The sequence below is a fragment of the Elephas maximus genome, chromosome 1 (assembly GCF_024166365.1).
Source record: "Elephas maximus indicus isolate mEleMax1 chromosome 1, mEleMax1 primary haplotype, whole genome shotgun sequence".
Taxonomy (NCBI): domain Eukaryota; kingdom Metazoa; phylum Chordata; class Mammalia; order Proboscidea; family Elephantidae; genus Elephas; species Elephas maximus.
Genome location: NC_064819.1, coordinates 90,977,261 through 90,996,894, shown reverse-complemented (window position 1 = coordinate 90,996,894; position 19,634 = coordinate 90,977,261). Strand labels below are relative to the sequence as shown.

The 19,634-nt window shown below is 49.4% G+C and overlaps 3 protein-coding genes across 8 annotated transcripts in view; 2 read left to right on the top strand and 1 right to left on the bottom strand.

The window, feature by feature from the left end:
* Positions 1-1,318: 1,318 nt before the first annotated feature.
* DHX16 (DEAH-box helicase 16) lies at positions 1,319-15,569 on the top strand. Of its 5 annotated transcripts, XM_049887586.1 has the most exons (19): positions 1,319-1,712; positions 2,927-3,174; positions 3,272-3,434; positions 3,738-3,794; positions 7,381-7,635; positions 7,833-8,036; positions 8,121-8,312; positions 8,985-9,095; positions 9,223-9,338; positions 9,957-10,167; positions 10,379-10,477; positions 10,579-10,731; positions 12,558-12,861; positions 12,965-13,083; positions 13,212-13,279; positions 13,975-14,137; positions 14,227-14,388; positions 14,648-14,821; positions 15,341-15,569. In XM_049887586.1, the coding sequence occupies exons 1-19, from the start codon at positions 1,506-1,508 to the stop codon at positions 15,467-15,469; spliced, it is 3,135 nt and encodes a 1,044-aa protein (XP_049743543.1). In that variant the 5' UTR covers positions 1,319-1,505; the 3' UTR covers positions 15,470-15,569. The 5 variants fall into 5 exon arrangements, with proteins under 5 accessions (XP_049743543.1, XP_049743559.1, XP_049743564.1 ...); XM_049887602.1 differs by lacking the exons at positions 1,319-1,712; positions 2,927-3,174 and adding an exon at positions 3,945-4,017 and having other exon boundaries at positions 3,345-3,434; XM_049887608.1 differs by lacking the exons at positions 1,319-1,712; positions 2,927-3,174; positions 3,272-3,434 and adding exons at positions 3,536-3,571; positions 3,945-4,017.
* C1H6orf136 (chromosome 1 C6orf136 homolog) lies at positions 14,787-19,497 on the bottom strand. 2 transcript variants are annotated; one of them, XR_007517889.1, is made up of 7 exons: positions 19,265-19,497; positions 17,544-17,945; positions 17,177-17,265; positions 16,795-16,995; positions 16,000-16,069; positions 15,740-15,908; positions 14,787-14,911 (listed from the first exon to the last, which is right to left on the bottom strand). XR_007517889.1 is itself a non-coding variant. In XM_049887712.1 (6 exons), the coding sequence occupies exons 1-6, from the start codon at positions 19,334-19,336 to the stop codon at positions 15,795-15,797; spliced, it is 948 nt and encodes a 315-aa protein (XP_049743669.1). In that variant the 5' UTR covers positions 19,337-19,497; the 3' UTR covers positions 15,568-15,794. The 2 variants fall into 2 exon arrangements, 1 of the variants encoding a protein (XP_049743669.1); XM_049887712.1 differs by lacking the exon at positions 14,787-14,911 and having other exon boundaries at positions 15,568-15,908.
* Positions 18,730-19,634, top strand: part of PPP1R10 (protein phosphatase 1 regulatory subunit 10) — a 38,289-nt gene continuing 37,384 nt past the window's right edge. The window contains exon 1 of the mRNA XM_049887633.1: positions 18,730-18,991. The gene's annotated coding sequence lies outside the window, so the exon portion shown is untranslated. The remainder of the gene's footprint in view (positions 18,992-19,634) is intronic.

The window sequence follows — 19,634 nt, the reverse complement described above, 5'->3', positions numbered from 1 at the left end:
CAAAAGTGCAGAGTTTGCTCATTCCTTAGTTTGGATTCCCACCCCCCGCCCCAACAACTTTCTGAGCATCAAGAAAAGAGAACATCTTTGCTTTTCCCCCCAGTTCCCAAGTTTCTTCTGTCTGGAGGTCCCTCCTTATACCTAACCTGTGTTCACTCCTGCTGCAGGTACGGGTCCTAGCAAAGGTCCCTTCTCATCACTGGCTAATCTTTCAGAAGCATGGGCCTGAATTTCCTATTTGAAATATAACTCCTCTCCCCCTTACTTGCTTTATTTTTGGTTCCATAGAACTTACCTATTTTACATATTACCTATCTTGTCTGCCCGCATCCTCAAATGTAAATTCGGTAACGAATTTTTGTCTGATTTGTTCTCTGCTGTATCTTCTGCAACTAAAAAAAAAAAAAAAAACCCGCTGCAGTGGAGTGGATTCCAACTCATTGCGACCCTATAGGACAAAACAGAACTGCCCCAAAGGGTTTCCAAGGAGTGCCTGGTGGATTCGAACTGTCAACCTTTTGGTTAGCAGCCATAGCTCTTAACCACTATGGCACTAGGGTTTCCCTTCTGCAACTAGAACTACCTCAAACAAACAAACAAAACCCCACCAAATTCATGGCCGTGGAGTTGATTCTGACTCATAGCGACCCTATAGGACAGAGTAGAACTGTCCCATGGGATTTCCAAGGCTGTAAATCTCTAGGAAGCCAGCTGCCACAACTTTCTTCTGCAGAGTGGCTGGTGGGTTTGAACCGCCGATCTTTTGGTTAACTGCAGAGCACTTTAAACAATTAAAACCAGTTGCTGTGGAGTCTATTCCGACTGACACTTTAACCCCCCAAAAAAAACCACTGCCGTGGGGTCGATTCCGACTCATAGAGACCCTACAGGACAGGGTAGAGCTGCCCCACACAGCTTCCAAGGAGCGCCTGGTGGATTCGAACTGCCAAACTTTTGATTAGCAGCCATAGTACTTAACCACTAAACCCACTGCCGTCGAGTCGATTCCAACTCATAGCGACCCTATAGGACAGAGTAGAACTGCCCGATAGAGTTTCCAAGGAGCGCCTGGCGATTGGAACTGCCGACCCTTTGGCTAGCAGCCACAGCACTAGGCCACCATACTTAACCACAAATAAAAAAACTCAGTATTTGTTGAATGAATGAGTGAAGCACCCACGAGCTGACCAGCAGGGGGCGATAGCACGATTGGGTAGAGGAGGAAATGGGGGGAGGAAGTGCTTTACTCCGAGCTTCTCGTACGGTAACGCGACGCTTGAACTTGTTCGGCCACCGTAGTGCTCAGGCCGGAAAAGCGCGTCCGCTTCCGGCTTTCGGGGTCCGGGAAGACGGACTGGGTTTGTTGGAAACTGAACCCGGAGGCCGTAAGTGGGCTCCTTTGCGGAGTTTAGGGTCCGGCTCGGGGGTCCAGGCCTCTAAGCAGACTGGCCCCAGCTCGGCTCGTCCGGACGCTTCAAGGCTGGGAGTGGTGACCGTAGGTTGCCATGGCGACGCCGGCCGGGCTGGAGCGCTGGGTGCAAGACGAGCTGCACTCGGTACTGGGGCTCAGCGAGCGGCACGTAGCCCAGTTCCTGATCGGCACCGCTCAGCGCTGCGCTTCGGCCGAGGAGTTCGTGCAGCGTCTGCGAGACACCGACACCTTGGACCTCAGTGGCCCGGCCCGGGATTTCGCCCTGAGACTCTGGAACAAGGTGTCGGGAGAGGTGGAGCGCGACTGGGGCGGTGCCTGGCGTGGGAGCGGTAGGAGTAGGGGTGGAGCAGGGGAGGAGCCCTACGTAGGTCCTGGTGAGGCTGGCCTAAATGTCTGTCCCGCAGTTAAGTAACGTCAGTTCGCCAGGTGTGTATCCGTTGTCCGTTGTCACCCAGGTACTGTGCTAGGTGCTGGGCGTCCAGCTCAGTGGAGAAGATCGAGGAGAAGGCTTTAAGTATGTTACTTTTAGGCTGCGTTAAGTGCTATAGAACAGTGTGTTAAACTTGAACGTGCTTACGATTCATCTAGGCCCCTTGTTTAAAACGCAGATTCCGATTCAGGAGGTCTGGGGTGGGTCTCAGTTTCTGCAATTTCTAATATGCTCCCAGGCGATGCGGATGCTGCTGGTCCACTGACCACACTTTGAGTGGGAGGCCATAGAAGAGATTTGTGGGAAGTGCTGTGGATGGAGAAGAGGAATTAGTGACCAGAGAAGGCAGGTCCCAAGAGCCCCTAGAATTTGTCAGGTAGAGAAGGGGGAAGGAGTAGTGGTATAAATAGTGAGCTCCTGGAGCACAGGACTGTGTACTTCTTGTCTTTGTATTCCTACCACCTAAGTTCCTGCCTTGTAGAAAGAGTGAAAGTGTTCAGCATATTCAGAGAATGGCAGATAGCCTGGTGTGGCTGTGGTATATGCTGCATGGCGAGAGATGAGGTTATGTACGTGCCATGTGGACAAGACTTTCTTTTCACCAGTTTATCCTTGGAGTTTGATACAGTTCGGGGCATGTGACAAGCCTCTGCAAAACAACCCTTGTAGCTTGTCAGCCTTTTTTGTAGGAATGACCCAATCACTGGGAAGAACAAAGCCAGGAGAAAGAGGCTGAGCAATTGAGAATTGGCCTGAAAATGTAAGCTCCACAAGGGCAGGAATTTTTATCTTTTTTGTTTATTCCTTGTCTGTAGTCCCTAGAAAAGTACCTGAAACATAACAGGCTTAATAAATGTTTGCCAAATGAATGAGAGGACGTTCAAAAGTTGGAGGGTCCTATTAAGGCTAAGGAACATGATGTGAAGCCATGGGGAAGAGAGGGGGCAAAGGTTGGTTTAAGAGCGAGTAATTCCTCAAAGGGAAATTAACTTAGGCACAGGGCTAAGTAAGTGGGCAGAGGTCAGGAGTTGCTCGCACCCCATTACCTTCCCCTCTCCTGACAGGTACCACGGAAGGCAGTGGTAGAAAAGCCAGCTCGGGCAGCTGAGCGAGAGGCCCGAGCCCTGCTGGAAAAGAACCGATCTTATAAGTTGCTGGAAGACAGTGAGGATAGCAGTGAGGAGACTGTGGGTAGGGCTGGGAGCAGCCTCCAGAAGAAGCGTAAAAAACGGAAACACCTCAGGAAGAAATGCCAGGAGGACGAGGAAGAAGAGGAGGAAGTGATCTCTGAGAAAGAAAAGAGAAAGACGGGGTAAGTTAGAAGCAAGATGAGAGGGGATGGGGCAGGTGGATGATGGGACTATAAGCCCTGTGGATGCCCTTACTTAATCTCCTGGGCCGGGCTGCAGGGGGAGTAAACAGCAGACGGAGAAGCCAGAGTCAGAGGATGAATGGGAGCGGACAGAGCGCGAGCGCCTTCAGGACCTGGAGGAACGTGATGCCTTTGCTGAGCGCGTTCGGCAGCGGGACAAGGATCGGACTCGCAATGTCCTAGAGCGGTCAGACAAGAAGGTGCATAGGAGCCAGAATGTTCTGTAAATCCCCAAGAAGATCCCTGGGTCAAATCTGATGTTGGGTGTGATCCCAGAGATGGTACGAAGACAGGGATCATCTCTAGCAGTATGTTCATCTTCGGGTTCTCTGCTAAGGTACCTCCCTGCTGTACCTGCAGCCATAGAGATTCCTTACTGAGGGGATATTTCTCTGTGAGGGGGCACATCAGAATGATCCTTTGCAATTCTAAAGGGGGATGGCGATGGGTTGTCGGGGGGCTTCTTGCCCTCACAGCCCTCCCCTCTTGGTTTCTTCTCCTAGGCTTATGAAGAGGCTCAAAAGCGCCTCAAGATGGCTGAGGAAGACCGGAAAGCCATGGTGAGTCCCAGGGCCCATGAAGCCAATCAGAAGGCAAAAGGAAATACTTTCTGATGGCGAGATTAGGGGAGGGAGAAAGGATACAAAAGAAGTACAGTGGGGATGATGATGGAATGCCCAGGCCTCTGGAGGATGGTATTTGGTTGACAGGAGCCAGCTGAGCACAGAGGAACTTGGAGAAGGCCATAGGATGGAATCAAGCTGTAGAGGGAAGGAACCATGGGTGAGAGCTACCCACAAACCCTCCTTCACTCTTTACTTTAGGACCAAATCACAGTATGTATTAGGGAGATGTGAACCTTCCTTGTTCCTGGGACTTAGCGGGACTTACTCAAAAGGCAGCTGCGATGTCATCAACGGGTGGCTAGAGGGCAGGGGCAGAGCAACTGTCCCAGCTCCCCAGGGATGTCCTGACCACCATCTCCAAGTACCTTTCTACCACCTAATCCCTGCATCCCCCACATGGCTTTATGATGTCTCTGTGGCTTCCTGAGTTGGTGTTCTTACTGGACAGGGGCAGAGCCCTTTGTAATTCATGAACCAGACTTCTATGATGCAAGTCTAGGTAGGGTAGGCAGTTTCCCAAGGGCCTAGTTTCCCAAATAAGGTCACACTTAGATTTCTCAAAAGAATCTCGAGAATCTTTGAGTCTTAAGAATGGCCTAGTCACCCTCAGGTCTCTCCTGACTAGTCCATCTCGTGTCCCAGCCCACAGAAGGGCTGTGGTCAAAGACTTCTGAGACATCTCTTAGTGCAGTCATAGTGCTTTCATTTGCCTGGACTTAATTTTTTGTTTCTTCTTAAATTATAAAAACTGTCCAACAAATGAGGGGAGTTGAAAGAGTACTACAGTGAACACTCATACAGACTATTCGAATTCCAAAATTGCTAATATTGTGCAGTATTTGCTATGTCTATGTAAATGAGGGTCTTTTTTTTAACCATTTAAAAGAGTTGTGGACATTATGGAATTTTAGCTCTAAATACATCAGCATATACCTGCTAAGAATAAAGACATTCCTCCCCAGGTCCATAGTGCCATTGTTACCCTCAAGAAGATGAACCATAATTCTCATGTATCAACTAAGAACCTGTCTACAGTAAAATTTTCTCAGTTACCCCAAAATGTTCTTAATAACTGCTGTTTCCAAACCAAAATCCGGTCAAGGTTCATACACTGCATTTGGTTGCTAGGCTTCTTCAGTGTATTTGTTTTGTTCTTGTTTCGCTCGCTCGCTCTCTCTCTCATCTTGTACAGTGTCCTACATTCTGGATTTATCTGATCTTTAGGTTGTGGTGTTAAGTTCCGCTATAACCTGTGCTTCCTGTAAACCTTTAAAGTGGAAATTGGGTCTAAAGCTTCCCTTGATTCAGAATAAACAGTGTGGCAGGAACACCTATTGGGTGCTAATGTACCCTTCACATTCTGTCGCATCAGGGAGATACAGTATTTGGTTGTATGCTCCTTCTGCTGACAGCTTTTTATTTAGTGGTTTCACCAACCACTGTTGATCCTTTCTTGCATCAGTTATTACTTTGGGATTACAAAGTAATTTTTTGGTTATATTATTCCTTCTATATTGATTGGCTAGCTTTTTTTTTTTTTTTTTAATAATACTTAATTGTGTTTAAGGTATAAGTTTACACAGCAAATTAGATCTCCGTTTAACAATTTCTGCATAAATTATTATTCAGTGATACTGGTTACTTTTTCACAATGTGTCATGAGTCTCATTCATTCCATTCTGGTTGTACCATCTCCATTACTCAAGTTTTCCTACCCCCTTACCTTCTAATTTCTACTTTAATGTAATTTTTAATCATTTGGTCTCCTATACAGGGTTTTTTAAAGGAGCTTATTACTCACAGGTGATAGTCTTTATTTTATGAGCCCATCTGTTACTTAACTAAAAGGTGACCTGAGGGGATAGTTTCTTTCAAGGATAAAAAAGTACCTTAGCACAATAGTCTTGAGGAGTCCTCTAGTCTCAACTAGTCCAGTAAGTATAGACTTTTTAGGAGTTTGAGTTCCGTTCCACATTTTTCTCCTATTCTATCAGGATCTGTCTGTTGTGGCTCTGGTCAGATCAGTAGGTAGTGGTAGCTGGGCACCATCTAGTTCTTCTGGTCTCAGGGTAGATGAGGCTGTGGTTCCTGTAGACTACTTTCTTTTATGAATCTTGGTTTTCTTCTTGCTCTTTGGTCCCAGACAAGTAGAGACCAATAGTTATATCTTAGGTGGCTGCATGCAAGCTTTTGGGTAACATTTTTATACCAAGAAGAGGTTTTCCTCAACAACTAGGAAAGACCTTTAATTTCTTCTTAAAAGGAAAGGTAAATGTTTCCCATTAATTACCAGTTTTCAGAGTAAGGAGTTTGGTAAAAGAGTTACTTCATTGGTGACAAATAAGGTTTTTCTCCCCATTCTCTTTGTGTGTGTGTACATCACATTGGACTTGTGGGTTTTATTTTTTGGTGTTTTATAGCCTCTTGTATTGTTATTCTTTTTGATATTCACATTGCTCTGATTTTTTTGGATGTCTGTCTGCCTTGCCTATCAAGCTGAAGGGGTATATTGATTGTTGTATACAGATTAGGTCATGATCATAAACTTCCATTTTAAGTCTTTAAGAAAAGCCAAGCAATTAAAATGAATCAGAGCCCCCAAGGGTAGGATATTGTGGGGTTTTGCCACTGTGGTGGAGGAGATTGTTGTGATCACAGGGGAGGCCATGTTGCCACAGCAAGAGGGATCATAGACTGGGAAGGGCCTTAAGGAGATGGTCAGTCTTCTACTGTCCTCCGTAATGTGTCCTAAGAAGCCTATATCAAAGATGAATGTGTTGAAGCCAAACGACATATAGTATGGGGGAGAGGTTAGTCCCAGAGAGCTAGGCGTCCCCAAATACATTTTGCCTTACAGGAATACTCTGATGCTCTGGTTCCAACTTTTTGTATATACAGGTTTTCCCTGCTATCTGAAAGTAGAGTTCCTGTGGAACCTTCCATATGCTGAAATGGCATAAAGTGGAGAAGCAGCTACCATTAATTTATATGGGAAAAATTTTTGTGTGTTCCCAGACCCACCTTGCTAATGGATAAACAAAATAAATCAAGATAAAGCATAGATGCTCACAGACACAGTTCAAAGCTATGGCGGCTTGATGCCGAGATGCTGAGTGTAGTTCCTGGGGAGGGAGCTTGGTGATACCACTCTTGCTGCTTGGGGTGCACGCTGCCTCTTTAACAGCTCACTGTAAAACAAACACTGAACGCTGTTTCATAAAAGCAAAAATCCTCTTCAGATTTCTCTTGGTTAGCAAAAATAGGTACTAATATAGGTCTTTCATAAAAGCAAAGTGGAATAAAGCGAGCTTTGGAAAAGTGGGGGATACCTGTAATTGATTCTTCCCCCTTCCCCAGATACATTCAGCGGCCCAACTTTGATTACATCTTCAGGTTGTACATTGCAGAAGAGGGTGGAGGGCACATCTTTAGACCCTCAGGAATTTTTCACCCTTCGGGCTAGGTAAGGAAAAGTGTTGCTGCTCCAGCAGGTGAGGATTTGACTGCCGCTTCCTGACAGGTCCCTGAGCTGCGGAAGAAGTCTCGCCGGGAGTACTTGGCCAAGCGGGAGCGAGAGAAGCTTGAGGACCTGGAGGCAGAGCTGGCTGATGAGGAGTACCTTTTTGGGGATGTGGAGCTGAGCCGGCATGAGCGGCGGGAGCTCAAATACAAACGGCGTGTGCGAGACCTGGCCCGTGAGTACCGGGCAGCTGGGGAACAGGAAAAGCTAGAGGCTACGAACCGCTACCACATGCCTGAGGAAACTCGAGGACAGGTGAGGTGAAGGGGTGTCTGCGTCAGCCTTGGTCCCAAGATGAGGGGAGGGAAGGCTTCAAGGGGCTGGGCAGTGTGTACAGCTGGCCCCTTCCTTGTCTCATTTTCCCAGTGGGCAGGGGTAGTGACTGGGAAGGAGGGACTGGGCAGAGAGGGCATTATCAGTCTTTGGGCCTCAAATGCCACCTTCCTCCATAGCCAGCACGAGCTGTGGATCTGGTGGAAGAGGAATCGGGTGCCCCCGGGGAGGAGCAGCGGCGCTGGGAGGAGGCCCGGCTGGGAGCAGCGTCTCTGAAGTTTGGGGCCCGAGATGCTGCCTCCCAGGAGCCCAAGTATCAGCTGGTGCTGGAGGAGGAGGAGACCATCGAGTTTGTCCGGGCCACTCAGCTCCAGGGTGATGAGGTGAGAGAGAGGGAGTTTTGGGGGATGTTCTGAGGAGGGTCTAAAACTGACTCTAGAGCGCTCACCCTCTTTCTCCTTCCTTAGGAGCCATTAGCTCCACCCCCTCAGACCCAGGCTCAGCAGAAGGAGTCCATCCAGGCCGTCCGCCAAAGCCTCCCGGTATTTCCATTCCGTGAGGAGCTCCTGGCTGCAATTGCCAATCATCAGGTCCTCATCATTGAAGGCGAGACAGGCTCGGGGAAGACTACCCAAATCCCCCAGTATCTCTTTGAGGAGGTAGGGTCATCCACCCTTCCAGGTTGCTACAACTGAGCATAGACGAACACAGTCCTGTCTTAGCTCCTTATGTATAATACTTTAAGTAATTATTTCACTGTCTTTTCCACCAAATCATGAGATTCTTGAGAATAAGGACCATACCTTTCTCATATTTTTAGTCTCAACTCCTACCATAGTGGCCACGTCTGGTAGGCATTCAGTAATGTGAAGGGATTGTGTGTGTGTGCATGTGTGTGTCAGAGGGAGAGAGAGAAAATGAGGCCCTCTGCTATACTCCACTCCAGACCCAGCTCCGCCTCCATTCCTCAGAAAGGGCCAAAGAACGAGGAGTGAAAGGACTCATTTTCATGCTTTTTTACCTTTTTTTGTTCCCTGTCACTCGTGCTTTCCCCCAGTTGATTTGTCCTTTTCCAGCTCAAATCTAGCTGAACTCTGAAGTTGATCACTAGAAGGGCTAGGTCTTTGGGGCTGGATGAGGACCCCCTTTGAGGATCCTGGGTCTGTCATCCCTCTTCATCTACCATTTTTCTTGCCAGGGTTTTCAGCTTCTTTCTGTTCTCTCTTCTCTACCTGCTCTGTCCTGCTTTTACGATTTCTTTCTCTATATAAATACCAAAGACGGCATTTGTTTAGCAAAGGGAAAGCCTTCTCTTCTCCCTTGTCGTTCAGGGTTACACAAAGAAGGGTATGAAGATTGCCTGCACCCAGCCCCGGAGGGTGGCAGCCATGAGTGTGGCAGCCCGTGTGGCCCGGGAGATGGGCGTGAAGCTTGGGAATGAGGTGAGATCCATGGGAGACCGAGGGGTGGGGGGAGCCCCTGGTGTCTGGAACTCAGCCCACATTACCCTCTGGGCCCCTCATCTCCTAACACCAGCGTACTCTTGGTCACTAATGGCCACTTGACCAGGTTGGCTACAGCATCCGCTTTGAGGACTGCACGTCAGAGCGAACTGTTCTCCGTTATATGACAGATGGGATGCTGCTCCGGGAGTTCCTCTCTGAGCCTGACCTTGCAAGTTACAGGTACACACGGGCCCCAGCTCCTATGGGAGAGCCACCCACCTTCTCTTCCAGTCTGCCAACTCTCCAATGTTTTTCTGTGTCTCCTCTTCCTCTAATCTCTGGTCTTTCTCTCATTTCTTCTCACCCAGCCAACTTGCCCACTGTCCTTTGATTAATCCATCAGTTCTTGAGTTTTTTATGGTTCACGTAGTCCTGGAACTGACATCTAGGTACCATGGAGATGGGGCAGGAGGGTAGAAGAGACTGCAGGAAGGAGCCTCTCTCTTACTTCTGCTTTCTCTGGCAAGAGCAGCTGCTGACTCTGAGCGGATCCCAAAGGATATCTGACTTGTTGTGGCTTCAGCTTCCATCCTCCTGATCTTGGCTACTTTTGTCTGCCAAGGCTGGAGTAGGTTGAAGACCACTGGTTCTGGCTTTCTCTAACTATGTGTTAGTCCTGCATAACTGGAATCGTTGGCTTCTCCTTGGAGCCCCACATTTATCTTTGGGAGAAGAGAGGGATGGGAGCAGAGAGCCAGTCAACTGGGTACCATCCCCCTCCTGTCATCCAGGAACCTTCGTGTCCAGGCCTGCACTGCCCACGCTCTGCACTTACTGTTCCCTCCATTCCTTCTCCAGCGTGGTGATGGTGGATGAGGCTCATGAACGAACCCTGCACACAGACATTCTTTTTGGATTGATCAAGGATGTGGCTCGCTTCCGCCCAGAGCTCAAGGTCCTGGTAGCTTCTGCTACACTGGACACAGCCCGTTTTTCTGCTTTCTTTGATGATGCCCCTGTCTTCCGAATTCCTGGACGCAGATTTCCAGTTGACATCTTTTATACCAAGGTACCCCCTCAGGGAGGATGGGCTTCAGTCTGAGGCAGAGAAGCTGGGGTCTTTGGAGGAGGTCCCAAGGAGGGAAAGCTGGAATGGAGAGTCAGAAGGGGAGCAGGGGTAGAAGGTATGTTGAGCTGAGAGGAGAGGGAAAGGTGTAGCTAAGAATATGGCTTTCTTGTGACTCCTTCTCTCAGTGACCCCATCTCTCTCTCTTCCCCAGGCTCCAGAGGCTGACTACCTAGAAGCCTGTGTAGTGTCTGTGCTGCAGATCCATGTGACGCAGCCACCTGGGGACATCCTGGTGTTCCTGACAGGACAGGTACGTGATGTGGGGGTTGATCCCAAGGCAAACTAGGGCCAGCGTGTTGGCCTTTTGTGACTCTGGGACCCTGTGCTGTGCTATCCCCACCCCAAACCCAGGAGGAGATTGAGGCTGCCTGCGAGATGCTCCAGGATCGCTGCCGCCGCCTGGGCTCCAAAATCCGAGAGCTTCTGGTGCTGCCCATTTATGCCAACCTGCCCTCTGACATGCAGGCTCGGATCTTCCAGCCTACACCCCCTGGAGCACGAAAGGTCAGTTGGAGAAACCCACTCTCCACTCTCGCAACTGATACAACTAACAGCAAAAAAGATAGGCAGCTGTTCCATGCAAGGTATGCGTGGACACTGCTGCACTTACAAGGCTGAGTAGGAGTCAGTCCCTGGCCTCAGGAGCTGGGGAGAGACGGTGAGTATGGCAAGAACCGAGAGTCTGCCAAATGCATGAGCTGAAGGTGAGTACTGGAAAGATTTAGAGAATAAAGCAAGCCCTTGGCCTTCTAGAAGGTGGAATTTAATCTGGACCTTTAAGAAAAATGGCTGGGAGAAAAGAGGAAGGTTCAAGGTACTTTTGAGGCCAGAGAGAGAGCTAGCGGACTTAATGGAAGGTTCACGTGGTGAGGTAGTGGAGATAAGGCCAAAAACAACTTTGGACTGAGATTAGGGAGGGCCTCTGTTTGCAGGTAAAAAAGTTTGGACTTCAGACCACTGAATGGCCATCAAAGGATTTGAGTAGAGATGTAACTTTCATTCACAAATATTTAATGAGTTCCTCCTGTGTGCCAGGTACTATACTAGGGAATAAGGATACAGTAGTGATCAAAACAAAGTCTCTAGTCTCACAGAACTTAATCTAATGGGAGGAGACAATGGACATGTAAATACATAACATCAATTGTGGTAAGTGCTCTAAAGACATACAAAGCAGCATAGGAAGATGGGGACTGACTATGGGGGGGTGTGGGTGAGGGATAGTGGCAAGGTGTTTTTGTTAGGCTATAGGGAAGGCCTTTCTGATAAGGTATAAGTAGGGCACAGACCTGCATCAGGTGAGGGAGGGAGCCAGGCTGTTTCTGGGAGAATGCTCCCAGAAGAGGGAACAGCTTGTGCAAAGGCCCTGAGTCAGGGAGCAGCAGTGTGCAGGGGTAAAGGAAAGTTGGGTAGAGTGCTAGGAGATGAGGTCAGAGAGGTTACCAGGAGCTAGAAGACATAGGGCTTTAAGCAGTTTAATTCTAAAGTAGGATGGGAAGCTATTGAAGGATGGGGGAGTGATGTGACAGGTGTACATCTTAAAAAGATTATTCTGCTGTGTTGGCATCTCCTGTCTAAAGAGGAGATGGGAGGGGAGAGGGGGTTAGAAACTGGCAAAACGGTCACGAAAGGAGAGATTGGAAGGAGGGAGCGGGCTGACTCATTAGGGGGAAAGTAAATGGGAGTATGTAGTAAGGTGTATGTAAGTTTATGTGTGAGAGACTGACTTGATTCGTAGACTTTCACTTAAAGCACAATAAAAATTATTAAAAAAAAAATCGTTCTGGATGCCAAGTGAAGATAGGCTGGGAGAAGAAGCAGGGAGATGTGTTAGGAGGCTGTTGTAGGAAGTGATGTGTGAAGATTAAGAGGAAAGTGGTACATAGAGAAGATGGGGGCAGGAACCTAGATACTCCAATGTCTCATCTCTGAAATAAACCCTAGATCCTCTTTTTCACTTCCTTTCTACATTATGGAAACCCTGGTGGCATAGTGGTCAAGCGTTACAGTTGCTAACCAAAAGGTCAGCAGTTCGAATCCACCAGATGCTCCTTGGAAACCCTATGGGGCAGTTCTACTCTGTCCTGTAGGGTTGCTCAGAGTAGGAATGGACTCAATGGCAATGGGTTTTTCCACTTTACACCCCTGCTGACCCCACTTCTGTCTACCTTTCGATTGGCCTTGTCTTTCTCTCCTGACTTGGGACACCAACCCCCTCTGCCCCTGCCCCTCATCTGCATCTGCTTCTCTACTCCTAGCTTTCCAGGATGATTTTTTTCTAGGTAATGAGTTGGGCAGGTCTTCAGGTGACTCCATATCCTCTCTCCCAGGTGGTTGTGGCAACGAACATCGCTGAGACATCTCTCACCATTGAGGGCATCATTTACGTGCTGGATCCAGGATTCTGTAAGCAAAAGAGCTACAACCCCCGCACAGGCATGGAGTCGCTCACTGTCACACCCTGCAGCAAGGCCTCAGCCAATCAGCGAGCTGGCCGGGCAGGTCGGGTGGCTGCAGGAAAGTGCTTCCGCCTGTATACCGCCTGGGCCTATCAGCATGAGCTCGAGGAAACGACGGTGCCTGAGATCCAGAGGACCAGCCTGGGCAATGTTGTGTTGTTGCTCAAGAGCTTAGGTGATTGGGTGCCCTAGTCCTCCTGAAAGAGGAGGGAGGTGGGGCTGGAGTAACTGGGTTCTTGTGAAGGGACTCTATCTGATCCCCTCCTATCTTTCTTTAGGGATCCATGACCTAATGCACTTTGATTTCCTGGACCCTCCACCATATGAGACCCTGCTTCTGGCTTTGGAGCAGCTGTATGCTCTGGGAGCCCTCAACCACCTTGGGGAGCTTACCACGGTGAGATAGGAGGGAAACATGGGGTAGGGGACAGGATGAAGAGATCAGGATGGCTCTGGTGACCCCTCTAATAGTGGTGGGAAACCTGAGGGAGGACCGGCCTCGACTGTCTCTCTCTTTCTTCTTAGTCTGGTCGGAAGATGGCAGAGCTGCCAGTGGACCCCATGCTATCTAAAATGATCTTGGCTTCTGAGAAGTAAGCTCCCTCCCTGCCCCTGCCCCCTTAGCCCACAAACTGGCCATGCCTTCTCCTGTCTCTGGGCCCTCTGTCTCTAGTAATAGTCACTTATTAGAGAACTCTTACTGCCCCTTTTGAAGCCCACAAGTGTCAGTAAGACCCTGCCCTGTCCTTGATCATGATATCAAATGGGAAAGATTGACAGACATGGAAAATTCAGGGCATAAAAGAAATTGGAAGATTTTCCATCTGTGAGGGGTGCTGAAGAGGGCTGGTTGGAACTTACTAAAGTTTCAGATCAGAACACTTAGCTATAGTTGTGGAACGACTACCTTCAAATGTCATTCCCCTGCCATGGTTGAGGTCAGAGATCATTATATGAACCACCGCAAGTGCTGTCTTTCCTCAATGCATGTAATACATGCCTTCCTACTGCAGAGGCTCTCAGAAGTCCCCGGTGCTTTCCTACCATCCTTTCCCCCCACCTCCATAGATATCACTCCTGTATAACTGTTTGATCTACGGCCCCCACCTCCTCGACCCTCAGTTGCCACTGCCACCACCACCAAAATCTATCAGCTGTCTGACTTGTAGCCACTATCCCAACCCACCTGAGGAAACATTCATCACACAATGATCATTTTTTTTCCTCCATCATGTTTGTTCTTGAGTATTTTTCTTTGAACGCTCATGTTCTACCCTTCCTGCCCCAGGTACAGCTGCTCAGAGGAGATCCTGACAGTTGCTGCCATGCTCTCTGTCAACAATTCTATCTTCTACCGGCCCAAGGACAAGGTCGTCCATGCTGACAATGCCCGTGTCAACTTCTTCCTCCCTGGTGGTGACCACCTGGTTCTACTCAACGTTTACACACAGGTAACTGGGCTCGGGTGAGTGGAAATGAAGACATGGGAGGAGACTCTAGTTCTGCTGTCTATGTAACTGTCCTTTTTTAACCTTCACAGTGGGCTGAGAGTGGCTACTCTTCCCAGTGGTGCTATGAAAACTTCGTACAGTTCAGATCGATGCGCCGAGCCCGGGATGTGCGGGAACAGCTAGAGGGGCTCTTGGAGCGTGTGGAAGTTGGTCTTAGTTCTTGCCAGGGGGACTATATCCGAGTACGCAAGGTCAGCATTTCTTCAATCTACTGTTGCCCACCTAGCGTCCCCCATCTCCTTGGGAGATGAGGAGCATGCTTCAGTTCCTCCAGTCCAAGAATATGCTGTTTTCCCAGGCCCTTTCTCCCCCAGACCACTGAAGGTTGATTCTCAATGGGTTCTTCATGCATTCTGTAGCTTTCTAGTTCCCCAGAAGCTTGAACTGAGAAGGTAGTGAGTGCTGAGGCTTCCCTTATGTCTGGCTTTCCCGTTGACTTTCTTTTCTTAGGCCATCACTGCTGGTTACTTCTACCATACTGCACGGTTGACTCGTAGCGGGTATCGCACAGTGAAACAGCAGCAGACAGTGTTTATTCATCCCAACTCCTCCCTCTTTGAGGAACAGCCACGCTGGCTGCTCTACCACGAACTTGTCTTGACCACCAAGGAGTTCATGAGACAGGTGAGGTACCATCCCTTACCCCGGCAGGTAGAGGTTGTATGGAGACATGATATCCTGGCAAGCTAGGAACACAGTCTCAAGTTGCTGGGACTGCGAGAGAAACAGAAAACAGGCGTTGGCCTAGTGTAAAATAGACATCTTTTCTAATAGCTATCGCAGCATCTTCTAAGATCTGGTGAGAACTATATATTGCTTCAATAGATACTATTTCAGCGTCTCAGGTGTTGGAGCTACAGTGGTGAACAAGGCAAATGAAGTCTCTGTCCTCATAGGGCATACTTTATAGTCTTTAGCTTCCAGGCTTTTCTTAGGGGTAATTTACTTGCACTTTGAGTAACACTTTGAACCTAAGGACTGTAAAGTAGAGGTGTCTTTGCCCTTTGATTATGATAATAGAGCACGGCTCCTTTTCCCCTAGCCCTGCAGTCAGAGGGGAAAGAAGATAACTTCAGTTATACACACATGAGAATCTAGGTTGGAAAGAAGAGAAAACTACTAATCCTTTCTCTCCCCTTCTAGGTACTGGAGATTGAGAGCAGTTGGCTTCTGGAGGTGGCTCCCCACTATTATAAGGCCAAGGAGCTAGAAGATCCCCATGCTAAGAAAATGCCCAAGAAAATAGGCAAGACACGAGAAGAACTAGGGTAAAAAGGGGATGTAAGCAGAATCTGACTCCATCTCCTTTTCCTTCTGTACATTATTTAATATCTATTGAATAAAATTATTTTTGGAATAAAGCTGGTGGGAACTTTTGGGATTCAAAGAAAGTGGCAAATGGAAAGCCTATCATATATTCACTTTAGCTTTATTATTTACAAGTTAAATTACACAGCAGCTTTACACAGCATGAGATGGAAAGAAAGAAAGGAGACAGAAGAGGCGAGGAAGTTGGCTCCTGAGAATCTTGGCTGCCTATACCCCCTTCTCTTGTGCGTAACAAAGTCTTCAGTGCTGCCTCCACCCTGGTTCCCCATCAGGCCTTGGTATGCAGGTGTAAGCTGGGTTCTGGTTCTGACAGTCCCAGGGCCACCAGGGCTCCCATTAGCAGCTTCTTCACAGGTGTCGGGGGTGAGTGTGAAGGCATCAGCTGCAGGGAGAAAGGTTAATGTCAGCTGAGAGCATCTCTGGATGCTCTACCCCTTCACCCTACCCTCTCCCCCACCCACCCTGGAACTCACTTTATCTAGGCGATGGCGACAAATGAGGCCATCTGAATTCAGGTAGAAGGTAGAATAGGCATCATAGGTCCTGGGGAGGGGGGAAGTGAGAGGCTTACTGAGGGAGAGGGTGACTGGTCCCAAATTTTAATTCAAACATTTTCGTTTAAATGAGTTCTTAGACTTTGCTATATTTTAGGCGATCTTGAGAATTTTTAAAAATCCTGATACCCTGGTTGCAGGTGTGTAGCATCAATATTTTTAAAAGATTTCTAGGTGATTCCACTGTGCAGCAAAATCTGGGAACCACTGGTTTAAACACACCATTAGAGGCTGAGCCTAACAATTTTGGGGATTCTACTCTGCCAGAAATTTACCAGATACTTTACCTAAGAGGGGAAACCCTGGTGGCGTAGTGGTTAAAAGCTTGGCTACTAACCAAGAGGTTGGCAGTTCAAACCCACCAGAAGCTCCCTGGAAATCTTATGGGGCAGTTCTACTCTGTCCTACAGGGTCACTGTGAGTGGGAATTGATTCAACAGCAGTGGGTTTGGTTTACCTAAAAGGAATTTTCATTTGTTCAGTAAGTATTTGAGTACCCAAAATGTGCCAGGTAATGTACCTTAAAAAACTGAAGTTCAGAGGTTTGCTAATATACTCAAAAGTCCCTATTCTTTTTGTTACATTAGACTAACAGAAGATCTCTACTCTCAAGCAGCTCACGGTTAAGTCAGGGTAGATCAGGGTTTGCCTGGGAGATGAGATTATCATGTTCCTAAAATCCTAAAATCGTAGTTTGGGTCCTTTCTCACTTACCGGTAAAGCTCACCCTTGTCACGCTTGTAGAAACGCAGAACCAGCATATGGATGGGCAACCCCACAAGCCGCCAACGGGCTTGCACGGTCCAATTCTCAGGGTGGCGGGTCAGCTGTAGGACTTCCAACCGAAATTGTGCAAAGTAGTTCCAGGCCAGGAAACGGCAGAGGATAAGTGACAGAATATACCATGTCCGGCCTCTGTGAGTAGGGGATGGGAAAGAAACTTAAGGATGGCAGAATCAGAAAACCATCTGGTCTCTGCCCAAGGAACGGGGTACAGCTGTGATAAGCAGCGTAGGACCTTTGGAAGTGGAAAGGGTTGGGTATCTAGCACTGAGCCCTTTCCCCCCCAAGGCCCTACCAGTGCCCCGACTCTCACTTGGTACGCATGTTCAGGATCTCATTGATGAATTCCACATCCGATGAGTAGAGAGTATAGTCGTGGGAGTGAAGGAAGAGGTTGGGAAGCTAGGTGAAAGAAGGTGTCAGCCCAGTGAGAAAGATAAAAGATGATCCTATTTCTCGGTTTTCTATTTTTAGTGTCCCCCTCTTCCAAGTGAAAGGTCATCTCATCCCACGTTTAGCCTCCCCTAACCTGAACTGAGGTGCATCTTCCTGGGAGAATGTTTATAACAGCTCTCTATGCCTGCCTCATGGTTCCATGAAAGAATACAGTTAACCACCTATTTCCAATATTTCCTGTATCCCTCCCACTGTGGACAAAGGCCACTTTCAAACTGACCTACCTCTTGTCTTAGTCTCTCATACATGACAGCCAGGTGCTCCTCCATACCGGAATCCCCTGATGGTGTGGCAGGGAAAGAGTGGGCGGTCCCAGGGGCTTGAAAGGGTATCAAAGCCCCAGGATAGGGGCAGGGAGGTCCCTCAAAGAGGCTTCTAAGCCCATCCAGGCAGCCCCTGTGCAACTCAGGTCCTGGTCCCTCCTCCCCATTTCCTGGAGGGAGAACCACCCATGGTGAAGTGAGGGCCTGGACCTGAGGGAGAGGTAGTGAGGGGGTCTGGGGAAGTGGCCGAGTGGATGGGCATGGGGGTAGGGGAGACCAGAGGAGGGGAGAAGGTGGAGGAGTGGTTGTCGTGGAGTGGGGCCAAAGTGGGGGGAATGGTAGTGCCCATGGAGAAAGCTGGTCCTAAGGAGGAAGAACAAAAGGGAAAAAGAATTCAGCTGCCTAATGCCTCTTCATCCAAGTTCTGCTTCCCTCGTCAATAGTCTCCTGCTCCCACCTGCTTCTCCTGACAGGCGAGATAGAACTACATACTAGAGGAATGGATTCATCTCTACTGAAAACTGTTTCCATGTTACACAGGAACAAGGACCTTCCCCAAACATTAACAAACACTTGTTTAAGATTCCAGCACAGTTTTGGGGGCAGTGTCACTTCTCATAGACAAGAATCCTATTATAATGATACCCGTTTGATGAATGAGCCAAAGGATAAATAACAAGCTTTACTGTACTGTGAGCGAAATTATGCGGCCTACAGCACAACTCCACTCCACGATTAAGTGTGTTAGGCAAATATTGTACAGAGAAAACATCCAACTGGAGCTAGGACTATTTTCTTTGAGCTCCAATTCTACCGTGCAGCCCTAGGCACTCTCATTCCCCATAACTCAACGTCCTATAAATGGCCTCCTATAAATGTGAGATAAAGCCTCACTGGTTTATTATCAGGAATATACGAGATAATGAATGCAAATAAAACTCTGCAATTTACAATGCAGCACAAACGTCAGCTACTCTCAGTTCCAGCCCCTGTAAAGGACACAATCCCAGGAGACAAATGCTGGGCTTCATTCTCCCCGATCACCGACACTGAAACTGCGACGAGGGGAGGTCACTCAAAATCAGGCCTGACCCGAGCACGCCGCTCCGGAGGAAGCCCCGGGGCCTCACTCCGGGGAAGGCGGGCGGCAGAGCGGGTACCTGTGTCCACGACTGCGTCCCCGAGGAGCCGGCTCAGCCGGGGGCGTGGCCATCTTGCCCGCCCGGGCGCCGGGGCCCGAACCGGGTCACCCGGGCCGGCCTTGCTGCCAGAACCGCTACCCAGGTGGAGGATGCGCCGGCTGCAGAGCTCAGTCCGCTTGGTCGGGTGGGGCCCAGTGGCCTCCCAGGCGGCGCCGCAGCTGCGAACCTCGCCGCCCCGTCTGCCCTTCAAATCACCTCCAGCCTCAGGTAACCGCAGAGATCCGGGGGCAGAACTTAAGTTCCCGGTTGCCCCAGCCTAGGACCCCCTTGCCCGCTCTCAGATCCGCCAAAATCGACATCTCGCGCGCTCCGGTCCCCCAGACCCTCGCCCCTCCACGCGCCGCGAGTCACAGGTGGGAAGGGGCAGTGGGGCGCTCCTGCGCCTGCGCGGAGGCGGGCGCGCTCCGCCCCCCGCGCCGGCTCTGAGGAGGGTCTCTCCCCGCCCCCTCTCCTCCCCGCACGCTTCCTCTCAGTTGTTACCTGGGGTCGAGCTTGGTAGGCGCGGAGGCAGGGGCCGAGACGCCGGGCCGTCGCCCGGCAGGACTGGTACATGATGTTCCGGGAGTGGAGAGAGCGCCTGCCGAGTCGGCCTCCGGCCTCCTCACAGGGGTGAGCGCGCCCCGGAGCCGGCTTCGTGAAGGGGAAAGGGGGGGTAAGGGGCTGAGGGGAGGGAAACCGAGATGTTGCGCGCTTGCGCGCTTGCGCACTCCGGGTTCCAGAGGGGCGCTCAGTTTGCAGCAAGTGCGCCTGCGCTCGCGGGATAGGAGGCTGCTTTAGAGCGCCTGCGCAGTAATTAGCGGCATGGAGAACACTGCCACCTGCGACATTTGCACAAAAGCTGGGCGAAGGT